General features: G+C 42.9%; 1 protein-coding gene across 1 annotated transcript in view; it reads right to left on the minus strand.

The window, feature by feature from the left end:
• The window catches only part of SUSD2 (sushi domain containing 2), a 351,916-nt gene extending 340,867 nt beyond the window's left edge, over window positions 1–11,049 (minus strand). The window contains exon 1 of the mRNA XM_073625468.1: window positions 10,706–11,049. Coding sequence (XP_073481569.1) covers window positions 10,706–10,772 — 67 coding nt within the window. The 5' untranslated portion in view covers window positions 10,773–11,049. The remainder of the gene's footprint in view (window positions 1–10,705) is intronic.
• Window positions 11,050–17,595: the final 6,546 nt, after the last annotated feature.

The following is a 17,595-nucleotide window of genomic DNA, read 5'->3' on the forward strand; positions in this document are numbered from 1 at the left end:
TCACATAAATAATATGCGACACTTCACAGATGTGAAAAATAAAAAAAATATAATAAAAAACACTAATGCCCTGTACACACGGTCGGACATTGATCGGACATTCCGACGACAAAATCCATGGATTTTTTCCGACGGATGTTGGTTCAAACTTGTCTTGCATACACACGGTCATACAAAGTTGTCGGAAAATCCAATCGTTCTAAACGTGGTGGCGTAAAACACGTACATCGGGACTATAAACGCGGCAGTAGCCAATAGCTTTCGTCTCTTAATTTATTCTGAGCATGCGTGGCACTTTGTGCGTCGGATTTGTGTACACACGATCGGAATTTCCGACAACGGATTTTGTTGTCGGAAAATTTTTTAGCAAGCTCTCAAACTTTGCGTGTCGGAAATTCCGATGGAAAATGTGTGATGGAGCCCACACACGGTCGGAATTTCCGACAACAAGGTCCTATCACACATTTTCCGTTGGAAAATCCGACCATGTGTACAGGGCATTAGTGTGTAAAAATAGTGAAAAATCAAGTGTCACACAAATAAGTCCCATAGAAAATACAATCCAGATTGTGACGATAAAATAGAGTGAAAATAAAGTGTCACAAAATATCAGGTCCCATAGACAATACAATCCAGGTTGGTGACAATTTAAATTGGGTGAGAAATAGGTTCATCCAAGATACCCAGTGTCAGCACTCAATCATATGTGTAGTGAATCCAGGTGTAGTTCCCCCAGCCTCTCATCTCAGGGCTAAACGATAACAGCCTTACAAATAAATTATAGTGATCCCCTCTAATCCACGATCTCCTTAATGGTATGTTGTTAAAGGGGTTTCCTGTCTGAATCCTCCACTCTCAGAATGCCACAGTTTGACAGTGTGAATCATGTAAGAAAGGGAGGATGCACTCCATAGTGAAGTAGTTTAAAATTAGCACATTTAATAAATATATCCACGTACATAGTAGTTGATACAGGCAAGCATAGCAAGCATAGCATCTGATGTTAGCTCAGCTGTTTCCTGAACCCGGGAGTGCGTCCTCCCTTTCCCTTTCTTACATGATTCACACTGTCAGACTGTGGCATTCTGCACTATGTACCAGAATATTTGTCAAAACCTAATTACAGACATACCCCACTTTTAAGTACACAATGGAGTTTATTTACTAAAGCTGAAAAGTGCAAAATCAGGCTCACTGTTGCATAGAAACCAATGAGCTTCTAACCCCAGCTTGTTTAATTAAGCTTTGGTAATAAAACCTGGACGCTCATTGGTTTCTATGCAGAAGTGGGGTATGCCTGTAATGTCAACAAAATATAATTGAAACAATATAATTAAAATAGTGCATCTATCCTAAACACATTAACCATATTCAATAAATTCTCACAAACAATGCAAACAAATATAAAGTGTAATATAAAGTGACCAAAAAAAACTTTATGTTACATAGACATAAAGCGTCCACAATCAGTGCAATATCCAAAAATAAAATAGAAAAAACAAATTTCAAAAATATTTATGCAATATTTATGTGATCCCACACTGAGTGGGAAATGCTTTATTGGTGAACTCTTGACCCCTATTGATTAACGTGCCAGAATAATCCTCTAGATTATAACGAATATCCAGCACCAGCCACCAGTGAGCAAAATGGCTGCCGACCTCCCTGAGGGATACCTGAGGAAGTCACGTGACAAGTGACACAACGTGTTGAGTGAGGCCAGTGGCATCACTTCCGGTGTCTCTGGTGAGGAGGCGATCAGTCGAGCTTCCTACCCTAATACTTATGATAATTTTTAATGTTCCTAATGTGAGTGCATATTTTTAATTTATGGTATATAAAAGTGGTATTATTGGCAATATTGCACTATGAGTTTCTGTTTATATTTGAGCTTATAATGGAGGCATTAGGAGTGGATTCAGTTAGTCCCAGCAAGGGGATCTCTGGTGAGACGGATCGCAGCAGGCGTAACTATACAGGACCTGGAGACCCTATTTGGATCAAAAGGCTTTTTTGACCTTATGGTCATACCTTAAGGTGAGCGACCATTTCACTCACTGGTGGCTGGTGGTGGAGATTTGTTCTAATCCAGAGGATTATTCTGGCAGGTTAATCAATAGAGGGCAAGAGTTCAACGATAATGTATTTCTCACTCAGAGTGGGATAATATAAATATCACATAAATATTTTTGGACTTTGTTTTATTCTATTTTTTTTTTGGATATTACACTGGCTTTGGACACTTTACGTCTATGTAACATAAAGTTTTTTTTAGTTCCCTCCTCTTATTGATATAACTGTTAACCAGTTTAGCACCGCATCCCTATGCCTTGTTACATCTTAACTGTTAGACCCCAGTGCCCTATGTGAGCTTGTACATTTGCAATTAGCGGGGGAATGCGGCCGTTTAGTTGTAAGCAGAGGAGGGGTGTGTCTGTGATGTGGCAGTCAGTAGAAAAGTGAGTTTGTGTAGTGGCAGTCAGTGAAGAAGTGTTGGGTGGGTGCAGCGGTGGTCAGTGGAGAAGCATGTGTGTATAGTGGCGATCAGTGGAGAAGAGAGCCTATGCATTGTCAGTTAGTGGAGAGTGAGTATTTGCAGTGGCAGGCAGTAGAGAAATGGATCTTTGCAAGGGCAGATGGTTGGAGGAGTAGGTCTGTGCAGTGGCAGGCAGTGGAGAAACAGGTCTGCGCAGTGGGGGTCAGTGAAGAAGAGAATCTCTAGAGTGGTGCACAGTGGAGAAGCGAGCCTGTTCAGAGATTGTCAGGAAAGAAGCGAGTCTGTGCATTGGTGGTCAGTGGAGAAGTGAGTCAGTTCAGTGGTGGTCAATGAAAACGTGAGCCTGTCCAGCAAAGCACAGGAAAAGCACTTCACTGCAGTGGTCATCAGTGCAGAACTAAATCTGTGCAGTGATGGTCTTTGAAGAAGTTGGTCTGTGCAGTGGTGGAGAGTGGGAAATGGAGTCTGTACAGTGGTGGTCAGTGGAGAAGTGAGTCTGGGCAGTGATGATCAATGAAGACATGAGTCTGTACAATGGTGGGCCCTGGAGAAGAGAGTATGTATTGTGGTGGTCCATGAAGAAGTGAGGCTGTGCATTGGTGGGCACCAGGAAAGCGAGTATGTGTGAAGGTGGTCAATGAAGAAGTGAGTCTGTGCATTGGTGGTAAATAAAGAAATGAATCTGTGCAATGTGCAGTGAAGTGTGTGACGTCAGTGGGGGGATTGGTAGTGTGCAGGCAGTGTCAGGTAGATCCAACCACCTACATGCTGCCTATGTGGGCATGTGTCTTTGACATTGTTACATCATCAGTGATGTCTACTTCCATATTGATGGAGGGAACAATGGTGGAGATTTACTAAAACAAGAGCATGCAAAATCTGGTGCAGCTCTGCATAGAAGCCAATCAGCTTCCGGGTTTTATTGTCAAAGATTAATTGAACAAGCTGAAGTTAGAAGTTGATTGGTTACCATGCACAGATGCACCAGATTCTGGATGCTCCAGTTTTAGTAAATCTTCCCCAATATGTCATCAGTAATATGGTAGCCGATAGGTCAAACATGCATGTCTTGTGCCACATAGATAAGAATCACAAGTGCCCCGGACACTCTGCACAGGCCCAGTAAGTGAGAGGAAGGGTGGAGCAAGTTCTCGTGCTCACTTTCTGCATTTTAGCTCTAATATAGATATAGGATACAGGCATACCCCACTTTTAAGTACACAATGGGGTTTATTTACTAAAGCTGGAAAGTGCAAAATCAGGCTCACTTCTGCATAGAAACCAATGAGCTTCCAGGTTTTATTAACAAAGCTTAATCGAAAAGCTGGGGTTAGAAGCTCATTGGTTTCTATGCAGAAGTGAGCCTGATTTTGCACTTTCCAGCTTTAGTAAATAAACCCCATTGGGTACTTAAAAGTGGGGTATGCCTGTATACAATATCTCACAAAAGTGAGTACACCCCTCACATTTTTGTAAATATTTTTTTTATATCTTTTCATGTTACAACACTGAAGAAATGACACTTTGCTACAATGTAAAGTAGTGAGTGTACAGCTTGTATAACAGTGTAAATTTGCTGTCCCCTCAAAATAACTCAACACACAGCCATTAATGTCTAAACCGCTGGCAACAAAAGTGAGTACACTTCTAAGTGAAAATGTCCAAATTGGGCCCAATTAGCCATTTTCCCTCCCCGTTGTCCTGTGACTCGTTAGTGTTACAAGCTTTCAGGTGTAAATGGGGAGCAGGTATGTTAAATTTGGTGTTACCGCTCTCACTCTTTCATACTGGTCACTGGAAGTTTACATGGCACCTCACGGCAAAGAACTCTCTGAGGATCTGAAAAAAAGAATTGTTGCTCTACATAAAGATGGCCTGAATCTGAGCTGCAACACGGTGGCAAAGACCATACAGGGGTTTAACAGGACAGGTTCAACTCAGAACAGGCCTTGCCACGGTCGACCAAAGAAGTTGAGTGCACGTGCTCAGGGTCATATCCAGAGGTTGTCTTTGGGAAATAGACGTATGAGTGCTGCCAGCATTGCTGCAGAGGTTGAAGGAATGGGGGGCCAGCCTGTCAGTGCTCAGACCATACACTGCACACTGCATAAAATTGGTCTGCATGGCTGTCGTCCCAGAAGGAAGCCTCTTCTAAAGATGATGCACAAGAAAGCCTACAAACAGTTTGCTGAAGACAAGCAGACTAAGGACATGGATTACTGGAACCATGTCCTGTGGTCTGATGAGCAAGATAAATGTATTTGGTTCAGATGGTGTCAACCGTGTGTGGGGGCAACCAGGTGAGGAGTACAAAGACAAGTGTGTCGTACCTACAGTTAAGCATGGTGGTGAAAGTGTCATGGTCTGGGACTGCATGAGTGCTGCCGCCACTGGGGAGCTACAGTTTACTGAGGGAACCATAAATGCCAACATGTACTGTGACATACTAAAGCAGAGCATGATCCCCTCCCTTCAGGGATAGGGCCGCAGGGCAGTACTGTATTCCGACATGATAATGACCCCAAACACACCTCCAAGACAACCACTGCCTCGCTAAAGAAGCGGAGGGTAAAGGTGATGGACCGGCCAAGCATGTCTCCAGACCTAAACACTATTGAGCATCTGTGGGGCATCCTCAAACAGAAGTGGAAGAGGACTCCAATGGCAACCTATGAAGCTCTGGTGAACTCCGTGCCCAAGAGGTTTAAGGCAGTGCTGGAAAATAATGGTGGCTACACAAAATATTCACATTTTGGGCCCAGTTTGGACATTTTCACTTAGGGGTGTACTCAGTTTTGCTGCCAGCGGTTTAGACATTAATGGCTGTGTGTTGAGTTATTTTGAGGGGACAGCAAATTTACATTGTTATACAAGCTGTACACTAGCTACTTTACATTGTAGCAAAGTGTAATTTCTTCAGTGTTGCCACATGAAAAGATATAATAAAAAATTTACAAAAATGTGAGGGGTGTACTCACTTTTGTGAGATACTGTATATGCATGTTAACTGCCTGTGCTGTTTAACCTATAACTAAACATTTCTAAGTTAAATATAAGCTCAGAGTTAAAGTGGGAGGTAGTGTACTGGTCAGTGGGAGGTATGCGAATAGTGCAGAGTCAACATCTTACTTTTCTTATCTGTAACCAATGCAATAACATCAAACACAGCATGTATACAAAAATAAAACTAGTTTGTTTCCTACACTTTCTGTAGTAGATAAAGTGGTTTGCAGAGAAAACCTTAAAATCTACAACAGTTAGGGGTGTATTTATACCTAATTTTCGTAGCAATTCACCCAGTAAAAGTATATGCACTGGACATTAGTGGGAGTGTGTAAGGGACCTGGATTGGACAGCTTTCCCACCAAGCTGGCCCAGGTCCCACTCTGCTTCTTCTCCAGATAGAATACAAACATACCTGTCTTTTAGAGAAACTCTAAAAGACCCACCCTTTAAACCGTGTCCACATGTTCCTGGCCGGAGACCTGTTTCCCAGAATAAAGAATGTACACTCAAGATGCTTTTTCAATGCTTTTTTGTAAAATAACTCACTAGCATAGCAACGTACCTTCCCCTGTAAAGAACACAACACCACAGCTTCATTAGTTCTTACAGTGCATAACACAATGTTTTCAGACGTGCATCTTACTGAACAGCAGCCCTTTTCTAAGCACTCTCTCCTGAGTTCTTCAGCTATGGGTCTCCTGTTCCTGAGCCCAGGCACAGAAGGCATCCACACTCCAGTCTACAGACCTGTAGACTGAAGTATGTCAGGGGTAGACTAAATCTTTTCACCCACTACTTTGTGAGTCCCTCTGACATAGGTTCTCACCTTAGGCCCCTGGACAGTCAAACCCCATAGGGGGTGTCAGGCCTTATGTATCCACATGTATGACATAATCCTAACAAGCAATAAAAGAGCTTTAACCACTTCAGCACCAGAAGAATTTGCCCCCCTAATGACCAGAGCATTTTTTGCGATATGGCACTGCATCGCTTTAACCCAATCCCAATCAAAATGTACGTCCTTTTTTCCCACAAATAGATGTTGTTGGTAAGCGTGCATTTTGTACACATTGTGGTGGAGCACCTTTTATAAGGAGTACAAACAGGAGCACGTGACTGGAGTCTAAGTAAAAAACACTGCTGAAAAAAAAAAGGTTTTACCAATTGCTGCAACTTATCTGCATCCCTTCACTGGATGTTAGGTCAATGAAAGTTTTTTCCTAGTCACTGATATATATGTTTCTGACAAAGACCTTCTACCAAACAATCATATATGTGTGACAGGTTCAATGCATTAACATCTACACTGAAATGTTCAGCATGGTATGGAAGTTTTATAAAGTAATTTTTAGCCTAAAAAAACAAGTCATTGGTAATAACTGTGGTATCAGTCTGTCAGAGAATGGCTTGCAGAAGAACTCGCACATCTGATAATGCCCAACGGCACACAAGATTGGCACACAAGAATACGCAAATGCAAATGTGCATGTGCGTACAGGAACGAACGGACGCTAAAACTAAAGTGCAAATGTGCACGTGCGTGCGCCACGCGTGACAGATTCTGGCGCCCGGTGCCCTATTAAAAGCCAGCAACATCAGCCACTAGTTGCTGGACGATCTTCAACTCCCCTATGTGATCCTGGGTTCCTGTTCCTGTTTGTTATTGGATTTCCTGTTATTGACCCGGCTTGCCTTTGACCTGTCTTGTCTCCATTCCTGGCTTTGACCCTCGACTTGTTCCATTAACCTGCTGATCCATGTATGACCCTGGCTTGCTCTTTCGACTTCGCTGCTGCCTGTTTAGTAGTGTATAACCCCGGTTTCCTCCTGACTCTGCATGCTACTTTACTCCTGGCTGATACGCCGTGTATGACTTCTGGCCTGGCTCCTGACCCTGCTTCCGGCTCTCCCTTCTGCCCAGTCTCATCTGGTACATCTGAGGTACTCCTGCCCAGCAGTGCATCCTGCTCGTCTAGCCACCATCCAGCAGACATCTCCTCACTTCAGCCTGTCACAGCTGGCAACCTCTGCTTCTTTGGGCATAGCACTCCTTATTACCACCTTCAGGAGTGCTCTGCACTCGGCCTCTGACCAGGTACGTGACACAGTCACAAAGACTTTCAAGCATGTTGGAAAATCCAATAAAATATGGAGAAAAATATATGGCCAATCCCTATAGGGAAAAGCAGCCTACACAAGCCTACCCTTTCCTAATGATGAATACAGATGTAGACAGATGCTAGAGCCGGCAAGGTGCAAATCAAACACTTGACATTCAGCTCAAAACACTTTATCTACCACGTACACTGCTAAGTTTGTGAATTGCATTGGGAAAATTGGCCAAGCATCCCACATAGATGTCTTTATGTATCCACATGTATGACATAATCCTAACAAGCAGTAAAAGAGCTTTAACCACTTCAGTTACAGAAGATTTTGCCCCCTTAATGACCAGAGCATTTTTTGCGATGTGGCACTGCCTCACTTTAACTGACAATTGCCCCCAGCCCCCCCCCCCCAATACTTACCTGAGCCCCTTATTAATCCAGTGATGTCTGCAAAATCCTTTCCTCTCCAGAGACTTGTACTGCTGATTGGCTTTTGGCAGCAGCGGGAGGCTCCCATTGGCTCCCACTGTTGTCAATCACAGTCAGTGAGTCAATCAGGAGAAAGAGGGGGTGAGACACACAGAGCCACGATTTAGGAGCAAGCCTGCTTAGGTGCCCCCCAGAGCAAGCTGCTTGCTGTGGGGGCACCCAACAGGAGGGAGGAGCCAGGAGAACCAGCGTGGGACCCGAGAAGAGGAGGATCCGGATGGCTCTGTGCAAAACAACTGCACAGAGCAGGCAAGTATAACATGTTTGTTATTTGAAAAAAGAAAAAGACTTTAATATCACTTTAAAAACACATGCTACTTGTTTACACTAAAGGAGGTCAGCAACCCGTCGATCCCAATCGACCTGTTGACCGCGGACGGGTGTTGGGTCGATCAGGAACACTTTTCTACTTTGCCAACCCAACAGACAATGGAGAGCGAGAGCTGGCCAAGTTAACTGGCAGATGATTGGTTGTTAGGACATGGGATGGTCCTAACAACCAATCACCAGGTGGTATTACGGAAAGCTAACTCCGACAGCTCGTGCTCCCGCCCCCTATCCAGAGATGTGCAGCCTCCTGTGTACATTGATGTAGGTAGTAGACTGCCATATATACTATGCATGTGTGTGGGAAAGGGGGGGTAAAGGTGACAGGAGACATTGCTGGAGGAGCAGAGGTATTGTGTGGGGGAGTGGGGTTGTGAGGAGGAGACAGAGGACATTGCCATGGGGGGGGGGGGCAGAAGACACTACTGGGGGAGTAATGTGAAGGAGCAGAGGACAGCTGATGATCACCCCCTGAGGAAGATACAAAATTCCCTTGTATCAACACATGTAGGGGAAGGGGACAGAAAGGCACGCTTAGCAGATCAGCTGTTAGGAACGATCAGCATATGATCACACCCTGAGGAAGATACGAAATTCCCTTGTATCGACACATGTAGGGGAAGGGGACAGAACGGCACGCTTAGCAGATCAGCTGTTAGGAACGATCAGCATATGATCACACTCTGAGGAAGATACGAAATTCCCTTGTATCGACACATGTAGGGGAAGGGGACAGAACGGCACGCTTAGCACATCAGCTGTTAGGAATGATCAGCATACCATCCCTTTACCGGCCGGTTTCAACCATTCGTTTTTTGCTTGATGTAGAATGGCGCACTGAAGCACTTTGATATTGTGAGTACCCTGTGTGGGACCTGTTTATTTTTGGTTCAATAAATTGCATAAACATACTACACTATGAGATCATTTTTTCATTGTTTTACTGAGGCACATTGGCAATTGATCCAGGATCCTGGACGCACTGTTGAACCCTGTAGTGGTTCCAAAGCGTGTATTGACCAAGCTTAACAGCAAGGTCACACACCTTAAGGCAGTGTTTCTCAACTCCAGTCCTCAAGGCGCACCAACAGGTCATGTTTTCAGGGTTTCCCTCAGATGAAACGGCTGTGGTAATTACTAAGGCAATGAAACTGATCAAATCACCTGTGCAAAATAGTGGAAATCCTGAAAACATGACCTGTTGGTGCGCCTTGAGGACTGGAGTTGAGAAACACTGCCTTAAGGTGAGCCTTCATTACATGGGGGGGGGGGGGGAGCACCTGAGTGAGAACACAGCATCTGATTATAGCATCACTTTCACAGCATACTGAATCGGATGGAGTGTGGAGCACCTGTAAATTGGATCAATTTGCACAGTGCACTTAAGCACTTTTATAATTCCAGTATTTGGATCTATTTAAATTTCCATGGACTTATTTGCTTTAACAAAAAAAATGTTATCACTATATGAATGTACATTGTCACTTTATTATTTGGCTATTAAGCACACGTCATTTTATATATTATATATTTTTCCAGTTTAGAGACTTCTTTCTTATACCTTTGATAGCGTAGTGTTTTTAATGCGATTTTAGTATTTTTACATGGTTTATGAGATATGTTTACCGCTTGCAGCTATTAAGCACATGTCATTCTCTATATTTTTCATTATATATTTTATACATTATTATTACCACGGTGTAGAGGATACATTTGTACCAGTTCAAAAGGCTTTTTGCTTATACCTTTGATAGTGCAGTGTTTTTAATGCGAGTTTAGGAAAGAAATAAGATTTCATTTCTTCTGCTATATATTTTGAAGGGAAATTTCTCCACAATGCTTATAGTTACAGAGGGGGGTTTGTTTTAAAGCATGTTTACTGCTTGTTTAGAATATGTAAAGGCATAGTCTGGGCACAGGCTCACTTTAAATTAAAAATACTTTGATATATATGAATTTAGAAGTATAGAGTCACAGAGTTGTTGATCCATTTCAGTATCCAGGCATACTCAGTCATATTTCATCTGCTAGTTCCTATATGCATCCTATGTGTACTAATATTACATTACTGTACACAAATTTTATCAGTATTAAAAATTACATTTTTATATAATTATTAGAGAAGTATGTAATACAATGGTAACAGAGGAAAAAGCTAACGGCATAAGTCAGGACCCTGACATATCACACACATGCACACATGCGCATATATATATATATATATATATATATATATATATATATATATATATACTGTATATGGGCTCCATGGACTTACCTGAGATTTCATAGGCACAGTAAAACAGAGTGAGCAGACACAAGGTAAAGTGCAACGACAAAGACATGTTGTACTGCAATCTCTCTCACATCAGCTGCCAGGCTGGAACAAGACAATAGACCTGCAGAATCTGATGCAGGCCTGCCAGTTGAGTGAAGGATGTTGATACCACACAGATGTTGCTGATTCACTCATGAATTAGCCCTAATCCTCAGCTCTATAAGGAGAAGCACACAGCAACTCCCTAACACAGAAAAGAATGGCTGTAGTAGTACAGCCCCAGGCTCTAAGGTAGCAGAGATTAGACTTTACACAGTGAGCCTGGCAGCTCTCCCAGGGAACTGACAGTGTGAGCGAAGTTCTAGGTTTTATACTCTGCTGACAGGAAGCAATTCTACGGTACAGAGACCATTCACTCTGAGGCAGGCGCACACAGCAGAGGCTGGTAAACATCTGTAGACGCAAGTCATTCTGATCTGGATGTACTCTCTTTATCATAGCTAAAGTTCATAAAAATGTTACTGTACTCCTACACTAAATACTTACAAACTTTTTTTTTTCATTGCTGTTAATGCCCACATAAACACGTACAATAAAATAATGGTCATTGTAAAAATGAATTCTCTGATTTCTTGGAGAGACACAGCTTCCTTCACATCAATCAGTACGAGTGGGTTCTGCTGCCCATTTCCAGAGTAAAACATTAGGTGCCAAAAAAACAGAGAGAACGGCTTAATCCCTCAACTGTCAGACAATTTCTGTTAGTGGCAAGCAGTACAAGTAAAGCACATACAATATACATAAACGATCTCAGCATAGGCCTAAACAAACAAAAAAAAAAGGCAACAGGCCCAAGAAAACCAAAAGGGTGGGTGTCTCTCAAATAATGCGGAGGAAAGTGACTAAAACATTCCTATTATCTCTTATGTTCATTGAAAAACATAGCTTTTGATTGCTGATTAGTCAGTAAAAGTGAGATGTTAACAAGCAGTACCCAAGAGAGGACTAAGTTGCAGTCCTACAGACTTGCAAAAACTGAGGTCTCATGACGGAAGGCCCAAGAGGTGTCGACCTACTAGAACGAACAGTTACAGGAAAAGGTGGTTCTTTATTTCGAATGGCATAAGCCTGAGATAGTTTGTCGAATCGATCTAGAAAAAGAAAAATCAGCAAACCCCTTATGGGGACCATCAATTACAACAAACAAGGGGGGTTATTTACTAAAGGCAAATCCACTTTGCATTACAAGTGCACTGCAAGTGCACTTGAAAGTGCGCTGAGAGTGCACTTGAAAGTGCAGTCGCTGTAGATCCAAGGGGGGCATGCAAGGAAAATTTAAAAAAAGCATTTTAGCTTGCACGTGATTGGATGATAAAATCAGCAGGGCTTCCCCTCATATTCAGATCTACCTGTCAGATTTACAGCGACTGCACTTCCAAGTGCACTTGTAGTGCAAAGTGGATTTGCCTTTCGTAAATAACCCCCAAAGTATCAGTCTGATGGAAGCAGCCTGAAGGTAAATCCAAACAGCCCCAAACACTTCTGAGGTGTAAAAGGAATTTTTAAGGGTGAAAAGGACAGACAGCACAATATTCTCATTAAGGTGAAAGGCAGAAACTACCTTAGGTAGAAAGGAAATGTGTGGTCTCAAAAGGACCCTGTGCTTTTGCAAAATCAAGAAAAGGGATTCACGCAACAAGATTGAAAACTCAGACACGTGTCTGGCGAAGTTAGTTATGTCAACGTTATGGCCACTAAAAAGGCTACTTTGTGAGACAAGATTTGTGAAGGAATCCCTCAAATATTCTCAAAAGGAGGTCTTTGTAAGACTGAGAGAAGCAAATTAAGGGCCCATAAAGAAATCAGGGGGAACAACATGCGTAATTCTGAGAATAAAAAGACAAATTAAAAATGTTTTGCCAAAGGACATTAAAATTAAACATCCAGGGCCCTAAATTTACCTTTAATGTACTGAGAGCTAAACATTAATCTACACCTTGTTGCTCACAGAAAGGTCTGAGAAAGGAGATCTGGATGATCTGGAAAGTGCAAAGATTTGTCTAATAGCAGATTAATCAAGTCTGTGCACCAAGCCCTTTGAGGCCAATCTGAAGGTATGAGAATTACCGGAATTATTTCCAACTCGATCCTGTAAAGAAGTCAGGGTAGAAGATATATAGATTAGATTAAATCTATAGCATCAACAAAGTGTCTGTTGCTATAACCTGGAAATCTCAACCTCTCTCAAGATGAACCTGTCCAGTTTGTACATGAAGTTATTAAAGGAGGAAACACTAGAATCCACCATTTTTAGAGTTCTATGAACTGCTTGAATCAGAGAGGAAATTATTATTATTTTCCTCCCCAAGAAAGATACGAGAATCCTCATCTGAATCTCCAGTAAAGCCAAGACCTGGTGCATTCAGAACCTCACTATCAAACAAATCTGAGGAGGCAGGTGACTGGGGAGAATGTTTCTGTGACACCTTGGAATGAGAACCGGACACAGCCTGAACTATTTTAAAGACAAATCCACCCATAACTGAAGTTAGTAAGTCCATGAAAATGATGAGGGTGGGAGGGTGCAGATGCCCCAAGGAAGATAGCAGATATGGCAGCAGCAGACTCAGCCGAGGCCATAGTAAAGGCAGAATAAAGTTAAGTCATTTGATCAGCATCTAGTACAACATCCCACAGAAGAGCTCTGTAAGGAAGGGTTGGGCAACGCAGAATATCCAGATCATGTCAGCCATGTCATCTTAAGTTACCACATAATCCAAGTGTGCCACTAACAGGCTCCCTGATAGGAGAGGGGTACTCATCCATACAGCCATTCAAGCAAGGAAGTGGTACTGGTAGAAAAGGCTGCTCCAAACTAAAACCCCTGCACAGTATAGAAAGCACTGGGATGAATGGCTCTACCAGTGTTGTTAAGCAGATTGATGTCAGCTGCATCACTCCTTTAACAGCCATGGCTGCCAAAAGAGCAATCAAGATCCGGGTCCCCGGAACAAGAGGGACACATTGGGGGTTATTTATGAAAGGCAAATCCACTTTGCACTACAAGTGCAAACTACAAGTGAAAAGTGCACTTATTGCACTGAAAGTGCAATTGGAAGTGCAGTCGCTGTAAATCTGAGGGGTAGATCTGAAATGAGGGGAAGCTCTAATGATTTTATCATCCAATCATGTGCAAGCTTAAATGCTGTTTTTTATTTTCCTCGCATGTCCCCCTTGGCTCTACAGTGACTGCACTTCCAAGTGCACTTTCAGTGCAATTTCAAGTGCACTTTGCACTTGTAGTGCAAAGTGGATTTGCCTTTAGTAAATAACCCTCATTGCCTCACTGGAAATAACTTGCTACATCTGTATGGTAGAGAAACATCTGTGCCCACCCTACCCAGGTCATCATTAAATGTCGTACACAGAAAAAAAGAAACTGTGCAGATCAGGAGAAAAGAAGTGGTGACAATAAAATATTTAAATAAAACAAAAATGAAGCAAAATAAAAAAGGCAAAATAGAACCAATAAAAATGATAGAAAAGGCTGGACAGCAATAACAGCTTAGCAAAAAGCCTCCATGATCTAGAAATTCAAGGTCCTTTAGGCTATATAGGGAGCACTGTATCGAGGGAAAAACAGCACCTGTCATATGTATCCCAGGGCAGAAAGCACTAAGGTCTGCCACTGTCTGAGGGAGCATTGGGCTTGTGTGGGAAGACTTGATCCAGATCAAAAAAATATCCAGTTGCGTACTGCCCCCTATAGCAGATTTACTGCTACAGGGCGGCTGTTCTGCTCAGGATCATGTATATACAGTATACAGCAGTAGTAGGCGACCTTGGTCCTCCAGCTGTCTTGAAATTACAAGTCCCATGAGACATTGCAAGACCCTGACAATCACAGGCATGACTCCTAGAGGCATGATGGGATTTGTAGTTTTACCACAGCTGGAGTGCAAAGGCTGCCTACCCCTGGTATATAGTATACATGATCCACTCTCCATGTGTTTTCCCAAGCTCAGCAGTGCTGTACCTCATCAGTCATCAGTCTAGGCCAATGATTTTTGGCCTGGACCTGCTGGTCCATTCTGCCGAATCACAGAACCGCAGGCACAGGAAATAACAATCTTTTCTCTTGTGGAGCCCTTTTCGGTTCCAGAGACTGACACAAAAACACTTACACAAAGGCACATTTTAACCCCCTGAACACCCCCCCCCCCGTTAACCCTTCACTGCCCTGTGACCAGTGTCATTATTACAGTGTACAGATTTTTTTTTCACTGATCACTGTATTAGTGTCATTGGGGACTTCAGATAGCGTTAGCATCAGTTAGCACCAATCCCACATCATGTCAGATTGCCCGCCACATATTCATTATCACATTTAACCCTTTGATCGCCAGCAACACTATCACATTACTAGTATAGTGTCTGAATGGATCAGTATCTTTGATCGGATCAGAACTAAGCTAGCATTCTTATAGTATAGTGTTTCCAAAAATGCAGCATTTGCAGGATCAGCTCCGACACCTGTGTTTAGCCCCTCTGCTCCCCCCCCAACAAGTACACTGTCAGTAGATCACTGTCACTTCTGATACATTGCACACAAAACCACAGTGTTAGCAAGATCAGGCCTGATCTCTGCTAACACTAGCGGGTACATTTTTTGTAGCGGTTCAGGCAGTCCCTGACAGCCAGGTTCTCTTTTTGCAGTGAATCGCACTAGGTACCCATACATTTGGTTGGATAAAATGTCCAAAGAAAGGTACACCAGTGAAGCGGCCAACAGGATTCTAAGTATGTCAGATAAGAGCAAAGGGAAGCCAGGCTCAGAATATGAACCTGTAGAGAGTAGCTCAGACGATGGAGAAGAGGTCCCTGTTAAGGTCAGGCATACTCAACCCCATGCCCAGGTTGCTGAGGTGCTACAATCGCACAATAAATCTCATATGCAGCACAGTGCCAGTACTAGTACTACCTTTCGGTGAACTGGTGAGTAGGGATGGGCGAACGGCGAACGGTTCGGGCTGAGCTTAAGTTCAGGCCGAACTTTGGTTGCTCGGATGTTCAGGTCAAATTCGAAAGCCACCGGAACACCGTTAAAGTCTATGGAACACTAACATGAAAAATCAAAAGTGCTAATTTTAAAGGCTTATATGCAAGTTATTGTCAAAAAAAGTGTTTGGGGACCTGGGTCCTGCCCAAGGGGACATGTATCAATGCAAAAATTTTTTTAAAAAATGGCCGTTTTTTTGGGAGCAGTGATTTTTTTAATGCTTAAAGTGAAACAATAAAAATTAAATATTCCTTTAAATAGCATGCCTGGGGGGTGCCTATAGTATGCCTGTAAAGTGGTGAATTGTTCCCATGTTTAGAACAGTACCACAGCAAAATTACATTTCTAAAGGAAAAATTGTCATTTAAAACTTATCGTGGCTGTAATGAATTGTCGGGTCTCGGCAATATAGATAAAACTCATTAAAAAAAAAGGGCATGGGTTCCCCCCCAGTCCATACCAGGCCCTTCAGGTCTCGTATGGAAATTAAGGGGAACCCTGCGCCAAATAAAAAAAAAATGGCGTAGGGGTTCCCACAAAATCCATACCAGAGCACGCAACTTGGCAGGCCACAGGAAATGAGGGAGAGCACCCCCTCCTAAACCGTACCAGGCCACATGCCCTCAACATGGGGAGGGTGCTTTGGAATCTGACCCCAAAGCACCTTGTCCCCATGTTGATGGGGACAAGGGCCTCATCCCCACAACCCTTACCTGGTAGTTGTGGGGGTATGCGGGCGGGGGGCTTATCAGAATCTGAAAGCCCCTTTTAACAAGGGGACCCCCAGATCCAAGCCCCCCTATGTGAATTGGTAAAGGGGTACATTTTACCCCTACCATTTCACCAAAATAATGTCAAAAATGGTAAAAAAGACAAGAGACAGCTTGGGACAAGTCCTTTATTAAAAGATAAAAAAAAAAGTCCCGCAATGTAAATCCACGCCACTCGACGGACCAAAAAAAAAAAGCCGCAACAGTTCCGACTCCATGGGAGGCTCCCGCCGAGTGACGCTTCTTCTGGGTGACAGCTGTCATATAGCTGAGGGCGTGGCCACCCAGTGACATAAACGGGTGACCCCACCCCCCTCTGATGCCACAGGGAAGCCCTCTTTTCCTGCGGCCTGCCAGGTTGCATGCTTGGATAAGGGTCTGGTATGGATTTTGGGGGAGACACCATGCCATTTTTTTAAATTTTGGAGCAGGCTTTCCCTTAAAATCCATACCAGATCTGAAGGGTCTGGTATGGATTTTGGGGAGGAACCCTAAGCCATTTTTTTTTATTTGGCACAGGGTTCCCCTTAATTTCCATATCTGACCTGAAGGGCCTGGTATGGATTTTCGGGGGACCCCCACGCAATTTTTTTATTACATTTTGGTTCGGGGTTCCCCTTAATATTCATACCAGACCCAAAGGGCCTTGTAATGGACTGGGGGGGGGGGACCCATGTCCTTTTTTTCAATGAGTTTTATCTATATTGCCAAGACCCAACAATTCATTTTAGCCGCTATCAGTTTTGAATTACAGTTTTTCCTTTAGAAATGTCATTTATCTGTGGTGCTTTTCTAAACACGGAAAAAATGTGCCATTTTACAGGCATACTATAGACACCCCAGGCATGATATTTAAAGGTAAATTTCATTTTTATTGTTTCACTTTAAGCATTAAAAAAATCACTGCTTCCGAAAAAACGTTTTAAAAAAAATTTTTTGCATTGATGCATGTCCCCTGGGGCAGGAACCGGGTCTCCAAACATGTTTTTATGACAATAACCTGCATATAAGCCTTTAAAATGAGCACTTTTTGATTTTTAATGTTCGTGTCCCATAGACTT

Source organism: Aquarana catesbeiana, linkage group LG01, assembly GCF_042186555.1.
Source record: "Aquarana catesbeiana isolate 2022-GZ linkage group LG01, ASM4218655v1, whole genome shotgun sequence".
Classification (NCBI taxonomy): Eukaryota; Metazoa; Chordata; class Amphibia; order Anura; family Ranidae; genus Aquarana; species Aquarana catesbeiana.